The sequence below is a fragment of the Alligator mississippiensis genome, chromosome 13, assembly GCF_030867095.1.
Source record: "Alligator mississippiensis isolate rAllMis1 chromosome 13, rAllMis1, whole genome shotgun sequence".
Classification (NCBI taxonomy): domain Eukaryota; kingdom Metazoa; phylum Chordata; order Crocodylia; family Alligatoridae; genus Alligator; species Alligator mississippiensis.
The window spans coordinates 51153028-51169223 of NC_081836.1; the positions used below are offsets into that span (position 1 = coordinate 51153028).

Genomic DNA, 16196 nt, shown 5'->3' on the forward strand with positions numbered 1-16196 from the left:
CAGTTTTGTCTCTGCAGTTGAACATAGACTGGCACAACTGGATCCAGGACTCACCCTTTGCTCATCTAGTCTGCCAAATTCGCTAGTCACCTGCCTTTCAACACAGGTTACAATTGCATGGAAGCTCCCTAGAAAACGTAATCTCCCACAAACCAGGGACCGCTCACATTACCTTGCTGGAAACCTCATACTCCACATGTTTCAGAAACAGGCCCTTCTTCTCCGGTATAAGCTCCACCTGCACGATGTCTTTACTCAACAGCTCTTGTAGGGTGTGGGAGAGCATCAGCGGGTTCCCTGGGGGTGTCTGCATGAGAAGCTGCTCCGGTTCCCTTGGCTCGCTGACTGGAGGCGTTGTCAACTCTAGAAGAACAAAAATTGCAGATTTTGAGAGAAAAATATCCAGTAAAGCCTTGAAGGATTTCTGCTCCCTTTGCTACGTGCGCACTACCTTAGCACAAGGCAGAAAAGCAGCCAAGACACTCCTCTTGCAAGAGGCTGTGCCCATACTACCACCCACGTGTTAACACGCTCGGTACCTCCCAGGAGCGTTACCAATTATACCCAGTCAAGAAGCTAGTGCCTCTTCTGCCAACAGGCCAAATTTGCTCTGTGGATCAGCTAAGAAGCCTGTATTTCCTGTCTGTCCTGCTCCCACCACAGCACAATCTGCCAAACTAAGTGAATCCCTAAGCTCAGCACTTTTAGATCCTGCCTAGGACAACTTGTGAAATGGAAGGAACCGTGTTATTTTAACAGCAGTGCAGGAATTTCATACTTTAACTTCACACGTTATTAAAAAAGCATGAAGAAGCCACTTCAGCTAGCTGGGTTTTATTAGTTTCTGTGAGGGGGTGCCAGGGTGTGCAGGACTTAATTAGCTACCTTAATTTTAGCACCTTATTAGCATGTTGCCTTTGCAGACAAAAGGGTTCTGATTAGGGCGGCCAGGCAGACACTTTTCGACTCCCAGCAAGTCCTGGAAAAGCCTCCAACTTCCCATATTCAGATTGCACAACTTTCTAGTTGAGTCAGCCCCCCCAAGCTATGAAGCCTGGGACAGAAAGGTCCTAACAAAGACACTAAGCAGCACCTTAAACAGTGAACAAAGAGTGACTTTAAAACCAAGAGGCAGACCAGGGATGCAACCAAAAAAAAAAAAAAGTCGAAAAAGGTGTGATAATTTCATAGACATTAGGGGCTAAAAGGGACCTCAAGCGATCATCGGGTCCAGCCCCTCTGCCATAGGCAGGAAGTCAGCTGGGATCAAGTGACCCCAGCCAGAAATATATCCACCTGCTTTCTAAAGGAGTCTAGAGTAGGTGCTTGCACCACCTCTGCGGGGAGTTTGTTCCAGACCCTGGACACACGCACCCTGATGATTTGGGGTTCTCCCTTACTGGGTGACATTTTGTAGTGCAGCAATGTAGCTTGACCTTACCAATGGCCTGTTGTGGATAATTATGGACTAAACTGCTCTACGCCCTTCACAGGTTATAGGAAAGTATTCCCTCCCTCTTTTCACCCCCACACCAACGGGAGGTCAGAGGTAGTGTGGCACGATGGGTGGTATACAGAAGTAGGATCCAGGATGCTTGTGTTGGATTCTCACATCTGCTCCCAGCCCGAATGGCACTGGTCAGCATTTTATCTCTCTGCCTCAGGTGTCAGGAGTCTGACCTCCTGCGTAAAGTGCCTGGAGAGCCACTGATGACAAAGTACTACACAAGAGCTCAGTATCTTCGTTAGCCAGGATGCAGAGTTAAACAGCTGAAAGCAGGAGAGGTCTGTCCAATCCATCACCGGTCACCCAGTGACTTACACAGGGCTGGAGCCATAGCTCAAAAGCAGGTGATGGGGGAACACCAAGGCCTGAAAAAGGAAGTGAATTCGGGGAGGACAGGATTTTAAAAACAACTTGTTTTCTCTCCTGTAAGCCCAGTCCTTATGATAAGGTTTCACAACCTTTCCTTGACATGCTGCAGACCCTGATAAAGAGAGAGAAACTAGTTCATCTCCAATTCCAGACACACTTCAGAACGTAGGATCAAGTTGTTCGGTGCTCCTCAGAGCGGCTTTTCTATGTTTGTTGGATTTGGGTTGGTTTTTTTTAAATACACCGTGCCCCACATGTCCAGTCAGGTGAACGCAACTCAGAAATGATCATCTTGAAATGTCTACTTTTTAAAGAATAACAGATCACCCCACAACCCACCTTTGTACCACAGGCAGTCCTCGCACTTACAGCGGGTTACGTTCCTGGAAAAGGCGCTGTAAGTCAAATTAATGCAAGTCAAATCTGATTTTCTCATAGAAACAACGTTATAATAGGGGGTTACATTCTTGACAGAGGGCCTGATGCTCAACTTTTTATAGAAATGACCATAAACCCCATATTTAAATCAACTATTTAATTTTATTTAAAAAGAAGTTGAAGGAACACCTTCACCAGGGTCATGGAATGGGCTTCTTTGGGGAGATTTTTCCTAAAAGACTCCATTTACCTGGAATTAACTCAGAAGAAATCAATACAGCCCAATTTAGTGTCAATGTGGGTGACACCAGCTATCTGTCCATCCAGCTTTAAGATGCAAAGGGTTCTCTTAGATGAGGAAAGACGGAGGTAAGGGAGAGGAAGAAGACAGTGAATACAAGGCAGAGCTAGTGAGGTGCAAGAATAAAAAAAAGAATAATTAAAAAAAAGAATCCTCCTCCATGCCATCTTCCTTGAGGCAGCAGGGTTTATTAAAAATAAAGACACACCTCTTATTTGCATTGCTTCCTCTTGGCAACAACATTCAATGCTTGTATTTCTTGGGTACTATCAAGTAAAGACATCTCAGAATAAACCAATCCAGAGAATTAATTTCATCCTCAAACCAGAGCACCCCCTTTCCTGGTCTAACACATTTGGGTTTTAAAAAGGGACTTGGTGCCCTTCTAAGAAATGCTGCAAAAACAGCAAATTTTACACCATTCTCTCATTCAGGAAACAACTCTTTGAGAACAGCTTCAGACCTTTTCCTCCTCCTTTCCATACCTGTTGCATCCATTTCCACACCCTCGGTCTCAGTGAAGGAGCGAAGCATCTCTCCCAACCATTCCTCATCTCCCTCATCCACTTCTGGCCTCAGGTCTTCATCCATGCTGCCTCATTTGGGACAGCCTCCAGGTATGTCAATACCCAGCTATTCAATGAATCATTCAAGCATCCCAACCATTCAGAGCTTACTCGGGATTTCTCATGCCTTTATCTTAACAGCTCCTTGGGGCAGGGCCTGGTTATTTAGTACAATTTTGGAGCGCTGCATATATCTGAGTCATAAATAGCTTAGAGGTTGTTCCAAATTACAGATCAGAGAAGCCTGGAGCACGGGGCATGTTTTCAGATAGCCTGCCTCAGACGCATTCCAGAGGAAGGGCCGAGAAAACCTAAGCAGATTCTCTATCTCTTGGTAAATGGAGACTGGATTTCTTTCTAGAGCACTCAAGTGAGCCAAAAGTTGTGCTTTGACATGCTGGGACAATCGAAACTAAACTAGCCAAGCAAAATACAACAAGACATGCCCAGGACACTAAATTATTTTTGTTCGAGACAGAATTTCATAGCTCTGGGCTGCCATGCAAGCTGCACGTGTTCAGACGGGGAAAAAAAAGTCATAGGAAAGTCTTCCAAAAGGATTAAGAAATGACCCACACCTTTCCTGAGTACGAGGGAACAGGATTAGATGGTAATGACATAAGATACCTCCTCTTCATGCTCCGTCATCCCAACTGCCAGCTCAGAATCAGAATTCCCTACATCGTATTGTGAAGGATGCCTGGATTCACCGTGGTGCTGAGAGCCCACAGCACAGGAGGTGAATGCAAAACGAAAGCCCACTCTGAAGATCTCTGCTAACCATGTTTTGCCCATGTAATATTCATAGCATGCTGCTCCCTCCACCTGCACCGCTTTCCCTTATCCCCATTAATTATCAAGTGCCCTCTCATTCTCTGAGCCCTGTCCCTAAAATCCAACTCTTTAAGGAATGCCTTCTCATCAACAGCCCCCACACCTAACCTTTCCTGAAATATTCTGTGGTTCAAAGTAGGACATACTCTAATGTTGTCGAACAAATAAGTGTGTATTATACTTGTGTCTCACAACAGGATGACCAGACAAGTTGAACTCGCATTGACTGTTGTCAGACACAGCTAAGAATGCAACACAGAGACTTTGAAACAGCTGTCAATCTGTCCTGGAAAGGAGACTTCTAGAGAATATTAACCCTGCAGAACAATCAGAAAGCTGTTCAGCGGGGTGGATAAAAATCAACTTTAAAAAAAAAAATTAAAAAGTTGGATTTTTTTCTGTTTCAATCAGATTTTTTTATGTAATCGTATTTTTTTTGTTAAGATGCTTTAAAAAAAAACCTATATAAAGATAGCTTTAATTTAAGATTCATTAAATCTCAAAGATATCATCATGGAATAGGGATTATAGCTTCTAATCCTATACTTTTTGAGATAATATATTCATGTAGCCTTTTTAGAAAAGTTTTATAAATAGGTCACAACAGGCCGTGACTATATTAGAAGACCAATCTCATGGGGTTCCCAGAGGCTCCTCTACAGATTAGTAAAGATTCAAGAAAACCACTCGACCCAATGGGACTCTGTGCTCAGTCTAGAAGTCCCATTAAGCATCTCTGTGATGCTTAGTTTCTATTCTCAGACTGTGGATTTGTGTCTCCAGAGATAACATCCTTGTTAACAGCAATATATGGAGATAAGAGATAACAGACCTGATCACCTGCCCATCAGCCCTCTTGTCTCTCTGCAAGTTTGTGTACACAGAGTCAAGCCCTTACCTCTCTCTAAAAATGCAAAGTTTCAAGAAGTTAAATGAATAAAGGATATCAAGCAAAAAAAATGCACTTTTTATAGAAAGCTATTAAATTGAGGCTTTTAGATTCATAGAATCAGAAGGGACCTCAGTGGTCCATCTAGTCCGACCCCCTGCCCCTGGCAGGCAAGAAGAGAGTCACCAACCCTGGGGTCATATGATCCTAGCCAGGTGCCTGTCCAATCTTCAGCCAGAGGCTTCCTGATCAGGGATTTAAATGGTGATTTAAATTAAATCCACCCTGCTGTTCAACGGCCCATTTTAACTCTGCTGGCAAAGATGCCAGTTCAGGAACAGGCCCAAGAATCCTGGCCAGAACTGGTCAATAGTGGTATGAACTCATTGGTATGAGCTAAGGCAGGCAGTTCAGCCTATACAGAAAGTTAGAAGTCTCCCCTTCAGAAAAAACACAATTTTTAACTCTTCTCATCATAAACCACCTGCAGCAAGACCTTTGAAGAACACGTCTGCAGTTTTAGCAGCCCACCATATAGTCAGGTTTCCAGACACCTGACAGCGAGCAGCTAGAGACGTTGAATGTGGAGCACTCGATTGCAGCACGGGGGAGAGACCGTAACAACAGAAGGAACTTAGAAGCTTTGTGGAAGTTACCTTTTACCTGGCGGGGGTGGGAGAAAGAAAAGAAAAAAAACTCAAAAGGAAGCTAGCATACCCCTTCACAGATATTCCACTCTTGTATCAGCACTCATGCAAACCTGAGCTCTGTACAGGCCATACCTTTCTACTGGGAGATTTGCCGCTCTCCCAGTAGAAGTTGGGAACATACAAGTGTTCATTCATTTTCTCCCATAGGAAACACGGCTCCTCCAGGCTGACCTTGAACGATCTCTTCTGTGAGAAACAGTCTCCTGCAAGAATCAACACATGTACACTGCTCACCTCTTCCATGCCTAGGTGTCAAGCAGCAGCTTCCCCTGAGCCTTCCCTGGACTGGGGGACTTCAAGCTGAGGAAGGTGGAGACATTTCCCTACAGTTCAACTCCTCCCAGTCATGGAAGAGTTGAGCTACCACTGCCCCTCCAGCCTTCCCGAGACCAGGGACACCCTGGGATGGAGAAGGCACAGGGGGAATTGCCCCACTGCGCCAGCAGCAAGGGTAATGCTCCCCACACACAAGGACACAAGAGAGGGGAGCTGTTGGCTGAACACCTGTACTGCTTCCCCTTCTAGAAAGATTTCTCAGAAATTTCCGCCACTAAGAATGAACGCCTTTTCATATCCCAGGACTTAACTAGTCACAGATACCACGCCTCCTTTTGCAGCAATGGAAGTGCATTGTTGAAGGCCTCCTTGAATTCACAAAGCACTTTCTTTCTACATCTCAACTGAACAGAACTAGACAGGAAAACTCCCCATCTGCATGCTCTGCAGGTGCCAATTCTGGAATCAAAAGATCTCTAAGTAAACATTGTGCAAGCCCAAGTCTTTCCTCAACTGTCTGCCATTCTGTACACAGCCAAGAAGGTTGTCCTAGTGGTCAAAATATAGGACACAGAGAAGGAGTAGACTTTCCACTCCTCAATAAGCCCTGTCAAGTCAATGCTCTGAACTTTGTTATTTCCATTTTACAGATGAGCAAATGAACACTCTTTTCAAAGGCTTCATGTTTTAGACAACCTCAAATGAAAGGCACTAGAGAAATATTTCTTATATTAGAGCAGCACATTTCTTACAAGAAAAAAAAAATTCTTTCGGAAGCAACACAAAGCCCATCAGGAAAAAAAGCTGAAATTTCCTCATCGTTATCAGAGGTCCCAGGTCATGGAGAAGAGGTGACTCCTGCTCCGAGCACAGACGGAAGCTGGAATTGTACATCCATGCACGCAGAGAACTCAGATTTCCCTCTGGCAAAAAACAGATGTTTCACTCCCACCCCTGAGCCAGGAGTGTGGAAACAATAATAGAAGTAGCCTCCATCAGCATTTCCCTTCCCCTTCTGCCCTCCCATAAAAAAGCCTCAAGAATGACAGATGAAGCATACTGCCTGTTTACTAGGCCAATAGCCTCCCTGCCTCCTCACCCCTTTACTCCCCCTTTCATTGTCCACACCAACCATATAGAAAGCTTGGCATGTCTCCCAACCAAAACTACAATTTCTTTTTCCTTCCCCTATGTTATGTGAAACATGCCTAAACTGCAATCTCAAAAACAGAGATAGTAAATCAAAGACTGCTGGAACTAGTAAATCCTGCCTTCCCCCATCCCAGGCTTCCCACACTTTTGACACCCATCATTTCTGAGCTTATTTTTGTGTTTGTTTCCTATACATTCCTGTAGTCTGCTAGGGAGAGACCCAGGAGAATCCAGTCAAATCTCTTCTGCACTATACAAGTCTGTGCTCAACATTAAAGCGCAGGCCATACATCAGTCCAGGACTGAAGTAAGCTATGCCATCCGAGGGCTTGTGTATAATGTTGTCCCCTTCCTTCTCCTTTCTCTGTGACACGGAAGGACAACCCAATCAATTCCACAACAAATAGACTGCATCCAGAGGTGGGCATCATCAACATCTTGCATTTTAGTTTTCTTCTGCCCCCAATCCCAGCTTTCCTGGTAAAGACTTTCCAATCTCAAACTCTGATTTTTGGTGGTTTTGCACTTTAAAGGACTGCCACACCCTGCACTTTCAAACTTTTGGAAGGAACAAGGATGCAATAGTGTGATTCAAAATATTTGGGTGATACTGTCAGCTTTATTTAATTAATGGTACTAGTTAGCTTTTCTACACCACACTTCTGCTCCAGACCTCAAAGCAGTCGCCAAAGATTATTAACCCCCCAAGGAAAACTAAGGCCTAAAGGCACACTATGATTTATGAAAGGAAATCCAGCTCAAGACTCAGGAGTCCCAGCGCCAAGTCTGTCACTAAACCAAACTAATAGTTCTTCATATGATGAATTCTGGAAGTTTTTCTCCAAGTCTGGGATTATAAAGAGTTCTTACACTGTATACACAATATGCTCCAGCCACAAACTCACCAGTTATGGCCTCAATCTGCAACGGACAGTGAAATGAGATGCTGCTACGTATTAGCTGTTACAAAAGAAAAAAAATAGTAATACAAAAACTAGAAGTCATACTGCCCCCACCAAGCAAAAGCAGATAATGATGATCAAGCTGATAACCACTGCTAAAGAGACTTCCTTTTCTGAACAAGGTTTTCAGGAAGTCAGCAGCCACATCAGCCCTGCTAGAATCCCCTAGCAAAAAAAACCTCTATTTCAATGCTTTTGGGGGATGTATCCAAGTTATAAAACCATCAAGTTTCTGCCATCTTTTAAGCAGGAAATCCCTTTTAGAACAAAACCTACTGTCTTGCCCAGCTGCCATTCTTGAGCACAACAGTTATTGAAGAGAAAACCTTGTGGCAATACATTTAAACTATATTGGTCTTCTCCCTGCAATGAAGGCAGCGCATTGGCAAAGATCCGTTTGCAGACGCAAAACTAGGTAGGAAAAGCAAACAAACAAAAAACCCAAAACACAAAAAAACAACAACCCCACCCCCCCCCCAAAAAAAACCCTCTTGGCCCCCATTCCTTGTGCCATTAAGAAAGTTTCTCTATCCACTCAGCGTAGCAAAGCAAACACTCAAGCAAGTGGAATTTGCACGGAATCTCCCTACCCCCCACCTCAGAAGCTTTGGTGTCTGCAATTGTACAATTCACTCCACGCTGCACAAGGTCTGCACACATAGTTAAAGATTTACCACTGGAGGGGAAAAAACACATCTGGATTTAACAGTGCACTTGGCTTTCAGAACCAGACATCATACTCATGAGCTCCACAGATGCTGTGACACAGGCACAAGCAACAACCCCCCCCCCCCAAACATATTAGTGCCAGCTATTTCTTTCTGAAAGCGTGACTGCTTTCATGAGTTATAAGTTACCTTTTAAACTCCCAGAACTAGAGTCTGTTAAAAAATGCCTTTTGTGCTACAAAGAAGGGCAGTCCGCATGATCCTTTATAGCTCCTTGGCAGGAAAACATCAGGAGCTCTGGTCTAAAACCTCCCTGTGGCAGAGGTGTTAACATTTCCTAGAGCATGCACCATGAAATGGTTTCTGTAAAGGGACCTTGACCATCTGAGACTGCACTTGGCCCATCAAACCCAAACCACAACGCCAGGCATAACGCTGCAAGTTCGCGCAGTCTGCCCTCCCTCGAGGACAGAGCACTCCATTGCCAAAACACAACGCTCAACTCATTTTGCATTTACAAGACAGTTTGTAGCTGGGGAAGCCAACCAGCTACGTGAGGATGAGCAAAGCCAGTCCGTTACAGAAGCTGCATCAGCACGAGTGAAATCAGCCGGATTAAAAGCAGCGACTCAAAGACACCCCCCAGTTTCATGGTTGTGTTTCTGAAAGCAGCCAAATCTGAACTTTTTCTTCAACAGACACAGCCCAGTGAGCACCTGCTGGTGTGGCAGGTCGGGCATCAATTCACAGAGGTGCTTCCCCCACTCTTCTACAGCTATCTTGGGCAGGATCATTTCAGATGTATTTATTTTTTTGTTAAATGCCTGGGAAGGATGAGGGAAACGTCGCAACTCCTCATGTGCAAGGCTAGAAGGACACGCCTCCCCGATGCTGGCAGTAGTCCTACCAAACAACTTCTCCCTCTCCTGCATAAATAAAGCACGCTCACTTTCAGTACCTCTGCTGCTTTGTCCTTTCCAGTGAACACAACACAGCATCCAACAGAGCAATAATTAGTATCCAAGGGGGGGATCTCCCGAGGTCCCTTCCAGCCCTCAACTTCAGTGAATCGCTTCTCTAAGGCAGCTAGATACACCCCAAAAGACACAACGCTCATCAAAAGTATCCTTCTCTGTCGGATGTCCAATTAATACCCAACAAATTACCTATGGGAGGGGACCTTGCTTTGCTTCACCTCCTAGAAAACGCAGCCAGTCAAAACCCATTTGCTTGGAAAAAACAAGAGGCAACAAACAAATAAGTCAAACCAGAAGCTGCCCCTCGTCTCCCCTTTCATAACCAGCGCTGGCAGCCGCCCTCCTCAGCCCGCGTCGCCCTCCCCGGGCCGGGCCGGGCCGGGCCGGGCCGGGCCGCTCCTCGGCGCGCGTCCAGCCCGCGCACACGATGCGGAGCCCGCGGGCACACGCGGCTCAGGCAGAACAAGGAACACTCGTGGAAGCAGCCCCCCGCACCACTTCCACGGGGGAAAGTTTCTCCGCCCGCCACACGCCTGCTGTCGCGTTACATTAGAAAAGGGAACCATTTTTTTTTGTTAAAAAACAGCAACTTTCTGTGGCCGGAGGGTCTCCGGGACAGGCGCGGGGGTCCCGGGCTCCCGCCTCCGCCGCCCCGCGTACCAGCAGCGCCCGGCGGCGACTCCCGCTCCAGCTCCATCGCGCCCGCAGTCATGTGAGCCGGGACCCCGCGGCGCGGCGCGGCGCGGCACAGCCCTCCGCTCCGCTCCCCTCCCCTTCCTCCCCAGCGCCCGCCCGGCGGGGCGGGGCGGGGCGGGGCGCACGGCGCTGCACAGCCCGCCGACAGGAGCTGCCACCCGCTGTAGCCTGGGGGGCCACCCAAAGCCACGACCCCCGCAGGGCGCCAGGGGCTTGCACCGCTAAACCCCTTGCCAAGGACCTGTCTGGGCCGAGCCCGAGCGTCCTCCTCCTCGGACTCAAGGCCCTCGAGTGGCCCCCGGGTTCAAGCGTGAATGTCTGTACAGGCTTATAACGACTTACAACGTTGCAAGTGACAACATTTCGCACTTACAATGTTTCTAAATTGACCCCGTTTCAACTTTCTGACGTCGGTTTCCCTTTCACAGCGCTTGACGTGGTGCGGCGCCACGCCAGCCAGCCAGCAAGTAGCTGCGTCACCCCTCTCCCGGGAGAACATCTGTCCAAACGGCCTTGGACGCTTTCTTTAGGGAGGCAGACGGGCCTCAGAAACACCTGCAGCCAGGACTCCTGAGAAGGCTCCAGCCAAGAGCCCTGCAAAATGTCCAGCAAAGTCACCTCAAAGAAGTCCTTCCAAATCAATGTGATTGCTATTTACAATAGAAATACATTAATGTCGCTATATTAGTCATCTATAATGGACTGAGTACAAAATTCTGGGGTATTTTTGGTGAAAATAGAGTATCAGGCCTGCAGTCCCCCCATTTATAACATTCTTATGAGAAAATTGGTTCTGAGTTACAATGTTTCAGGAACCAATTGCCTGGTAAGTCTGAGCACTGCCTGTATTATGGTGCTTGCCTCCTTGTAGCAGGGTTGCCAACCCTCCAGGACTGCCCTGGAGTCTGCAGGAGTTAGGAGACTGCTGAGAGTCACCCCCGCGGGCTGGGGGCAGCAGCAGCACGGTGGCGAGCGGGGAGCTCCTGCAGGCGGCTGTGGCGGTGTCACCGGTGGGCTGGGAGGTGGCGAGCACTGACCACCAGCAGCATCGGCGGCAGCCAGCAGGGATCGGCAACTGTCCGCAGGTGCCACGGGCAGTGTCGGTGGCAAGGGGGGACGTGGTGAGCAGCTGTCCACAAGTCAAGGGGTGCACCGCCAATTTCAGGGGGTGCACATGCACCTGTATGCACTCCCTATGCGTCACCAGTGGTCACCTGGGAGATGAATGATAGGGCATTCATTAAAATAAATATTAAATGTTGCATCTGATTTATGCAGTAGTCCAGTGGGTTTTTTAAATGTAATAGGGCCATCCCTGGGGGGGCAAATTGGGGCGACCGCCTTCGGCCCTGCAGGCAGTGCTGTACAGGCCCTGCCACGGCCGCCATGCACTGCCACTGTTGAGCTGCCAGCTCCGCTGCTGCCCAGCGCTGCCAGCTCCGCTGCTGCCCAGCGCTGCCAGCTCTGGCCACTTGTCACCCGTTCCCCCCTCCAGGCACCGCCAACACTGCTGCTGGCTTCTGCAGGCAGTCACCACCCCCCCGCCCCACACAGGCTGATATGCCCCTGGGGACAGCTCTGGTACTAGTAATGTGCATTTGCTTTCCTAAGGTAATGACTCATTAATGTCATTACAGCATGTGATAAACCTCCCAAAATAGATTCAAACAGAGTTGGCAACCCTACTTTGCAGAGGGGCCGGGTGGTGTGGGGTCAGGGATGGTTCAGGAAGAAACAAGCCTGAGACTACAGTTATCTCCTTAACATATCTGCTTATCTCCTCACCTCTAGTTTATCTGGTCACACCTGATGGCACCCTTCAAAGGACTGGACCACCCCAGAGAGCCTTGGTTGAGAATCCCTGAATTTGAATTACAGTTAACAACCATTAAAACAACACAACGTGCAGAAAAAATGTGTCATAAGTAACCAGCCACCTTCAAGTACGTACCACCCTTAACAGTCAAAGCAAAGTTGTGCTGAGAACTGGAAGTAATCCTTCAAAATAGCCATTCAGGAATGTCTACTGGAGATGCAAACCTCCAGGCAGGCTTCATCTTACCTGCTATGAAAACTAAATTAAGCAAACAGGTCGTATAAAATAATGAACTTGAAATGTTCGACCACCTCCGGACTCTAGGTAATTGTTTTGGAGGAAAATCTACATGTCATACTTCAAGGGCTCTGTTTTCAGAGCAATTCTAGGAAAACTTTCAAGAATGCTTCCTTATGTATGGCTTACACTTTTTAATGGCTTTTAACTTTAGTTGCTATGTAAGCACACAGTGAAAAAATTCCCTAAAGTTCAGTCTTTTAAATCAATCTTACTTTCTAACAAGTTTAAACCTGATTCATGTAAATTTCCATGCAATGCCACTATAAATAACAAGTTGAAATTGGTATCACCAGACTTTTCCAAGGATATCGGAAAAAAATATTGTAACACTATTTATAGTATTCAGTAAAAAAGGAGGCATGAATAAAGACAAATAAATAGAGAAGCTAACACCATCCTGTCACCATAGTAAACCATAAAACATGAGAAAACTTGGCACACAAGTATATTTTCTAAAGCTAAACCAAATGAGGATTTCAGACATGAAAAACTCCTGTCTTGTTTTACCAATGAACCATTTTTACTCTGGAATGGTATGGCTAATCCTAGAAAACAATAAGTAAGATGCAAACTTTGCACAATAGTTTTCCTGAAAGCAAAGGCAAACAAGCAGGGAATATAACATTGGCCATTTTTATGAAATACAAGGCTACCTACCTGTTATAGTACTTAGCTGTGTTAGTCTGAAGTCAGGTAGAAGGCAGGGTAGGGTGGCACCTTAGAGTGCTAACTCATTCAGAGGCATAAGCTTTTGTAGGCAACAGCATCTGATGAAGTAGGCTGTTACCTATGAAAACGTATGCGTCTCTGAATGCCTTTAGCCTTTAAGGTGCCACCGTGACCTACCTTCTGCCTATAATAATAAATACTTAGCATTGTTAGGTACTGTATGTACATTAATTCATCTTCATTATATTAACTGACCTTCTGAAAGGTAGAACATGAGATAATATTCTACAATAGAGATAGCATTGTACATACAGAGTAACAGATGGTTACTTTACAAAGTAAGACCTGCTTTAGGCCACAGTAAATTTGAACTCCTTTCCCTTGAAATTTTTCAGACTGCTTCCACACCCACAAAGATCTGAGTGACTCACGGATTCTCCTTTTCCTCCTCCTGGCATTATCTGAGCTGTCCTCCAGCCCTTTTTTCTGCATGGAGTGGTAGGGACAGAAGGAGTTTATCTGAGTGGATAGGCTCTTTGCTCCCTTACCTGTAGAGAGGAAAGGATCAGGGAGTTATGGGTGTCCAGTATGTCTGCAAACCAGGCCCTACTCACTGTTCTGGATATATTTTTATGTGCATACAATTGGTAAACAAAATGAATACAGAAAACTACGTTTGACACCACTGAAGTGTACTTGGTTTAATAAACCCTTCTTATGTTCTTGTATAAATATACCCTCTTCTTTAAGAATTGCTTTTTATATTCCACACACAGTCACACAGAAAAATATTGTGGAAAAACTTAATCCAACTGCAGAAATAGTTTTTAGTAAGGTAAAAAAGATTTGATTTAGTATAAGCCATTGACCCAGTCCCACTTTTACTATAAACACAGCAATAAGAGGAAGTACGTTTGGTGGATAAGACACTTCTGAACTGTGCTGTAACATAAGTAATAATAATTACTAGAAGAGAAAGAGAGAATGGGGGCTCAATGCTGCTGATATAAAGGGTACAATGTTAATCAAGGCTTCAGTCACTGAAGGAGTCCATTGGTGTGAGTCCAAGAACTGAAATGCCACATAGGCTTCAAAAAGCGTGAACTTCTCTGTATCTTTTTGCTGCAACAGAGCCACAAACAGGAATCAGTAGTTTCAGTTGTGACAGCCTTAGATAATATATACTTTATTAAAACGCTTAGAGCTCCTTGACATTTGTATTTTGACAGCTGGATTCCAAGAGCCCATTTCTTGCAAACCTTTCCATCCCTGTAACTAATTTTGTTACAAGCACTTCAAATCAGAGCTCTTACAGAATCACCTCCAGCTGATAGCACTTGAAATCTAGGTATAAGGAGCTGTCCCACGCCATCCTAATGTTGCTAAGGATGGAAAGAGACACAATGAAAACCAGAGTGAATCCTTGAGGCAGATAAGTGAGGAACATTTATACCAGAAAGGGAAAAAAAAAGAGAGAAATTGAAAGTAAGAATAGCTATTATAAATGAAAAGATCTCCAAGAACAAACTATAGAGGCAAAGAGAAGAAAGCAGAGTCATGTATTTATGGTAACTTGAGTGGTTATTGAAGGAGCACGGGTCAGTCTGAAAGGAGCAAAACTTTGTTCCAGGTACTTTCAGTTAGCTTATTGCTGCAAACTAGAAAATCAAAGTCTTGTTAATCAAACCTACCATAATGATTTAGCTGGAAGATACTGAAGTATCTGATCTCCCACTTCAGAGAAAAAAGTTAACCTTTCTCTAAGAACTTACATGTAAACATGCAACTGCAAGTAAATAAGCAGTTAATTGGATTTGAATGGAGTTAGGGTGACATCTTGTGACTAATTTACAAAATTACAAAGCTGGATTTTCCTTGCTTTATTCTTCCGATTTCTTCCCCCAAAGGATTATCCACATACAGAAGTGATTGCAAAATAAGATAGGGTCTGACATCAGCATTAACTCTTTGTATGGGTTTTCTTAATCTGCAGAATACCTTTTTACTATGTGGCTAACTCCATTTCCAAAGTGGACCAAAAACCAACTGCTAGAGTAAAAAAGGGGTGGCCAACATCCAACACGCGTACAACATGTGGCACAGGCAGCCTCTGTGTAGCACACAGCTGATTAGGGAAGGGACAGGCAGCACAGCAGCAGATAGAGTTGGGAACAGAAAACAGAGCAACAGATCAGGCTGGGGGAGGAGTAATCAGAGTGGCACTTGAGGAGGGCACAGGGCTAATTTGTGATATGCCCGCCAAAAAGGTTGGCCTCCACTGATGTAGAACATGAGAATCCTCATGGGGAGTGACTGCAGAATGACTATTCCGAGCCATTTCTCTGTGTAGACAAGTCCATTGCAGAATCAAAATAGTATCCACAACCAAGTCAAAGACTTTTTTCACATCCTGCTTTACATTTGTTATTTTGCACATCAGCCAGCATCTTGCCAGGTCTTGGACAACTTCCTGCACAGGCCATCTCTGGTCCACATCAGACTCCAGCTTCCAATCTTCAAAAGCTCTAAGAAGGGTGGAACTTCTGTAAGACTAATTAGGAGAAGTATAGCAAGTCATTGGAATGAAGCAATGTGACAATACCGACCCAGAGCATTCAGGTAGAAGAGGCCTATAGTCATCCCTGTGGCACCATTTATAAAGCAGCCTGTGGGCCATTCCATGTGGCTGCTGCCCAGTCTATCCTCCCTGCTTTGATCCCAAGTGTGTCACCCTGCTAAAGCAGTATGAGTCAGCTGCCAACCCAGATGTCGCCAATCACTTGATCGAATCATTGGAAGCAGCTCACCGAGCTTGATAGGAGGAAATGACTGAGAAGCTGGACTTCACCCATTCCATCTGGAAGTGTTGGAGTCTACTTTGTCATTTTGGAGTGGCTCATCAGCCATCAACACCAGGTCACCCTCTCATGGCACCTAACCAAGTAGCCAGCCACCTACTTCATGTAGCAAGAGCGCCGCTGGAAAAAGGAGTGAAAAGCTGCCTCCAAAAGCAATGAAGAACTTTTCACCAGATGCCGCAGACCAGAACCCCTCCAGAACCCTTCACAGTTCTTGAATTGAGTGAAGTTTTGGACAGCATCAAGTCTGGCACTACCCCAGGCTGTG

General features: G+C 45.6%; 1 protein-coding gene and 1 long non-coding RNA gene across 2 annotated transcripts in view; both read right to left on the minus strand.

The window, feature by feature from the left end:
* Positions 1–13582, minus strand: part of SNX8 (sorting nexin 8) — a 30848-nt gene extending 17266 nt beyond the window's left edge. Inside the window, exons 1-2 of the mRNA XM_059716322.1 lie at positions 13502–13582; positions 173–363 (exon numbers count right to left, since the gene is read on the minus strand). Coding sequence (XP_059572305.1) covers positions 173–363; positions 13502–13562 — 252 coding nt within the window. The 5' untranslated portion in view covers positions 13563–13582. The remainder of the gene's footprint in view (positions 1–172; positions 364–13501) is intronic.
* On the minus strand, positions 10917–12157 carry LOC132244605 (uncharacterized). Its single transcript, XR_009456208.1, has 2 exons — positions 12071–12157; positions 10917–11499 (listed from the first exon to the last, which is right to left on the minus strand). It is a non-coding gene; the product is annotated as an uncharacterized LOC132244605 (long non-coding RNA).
* Positions 13583–16196: the final 2614 nt, after the last annotated feature.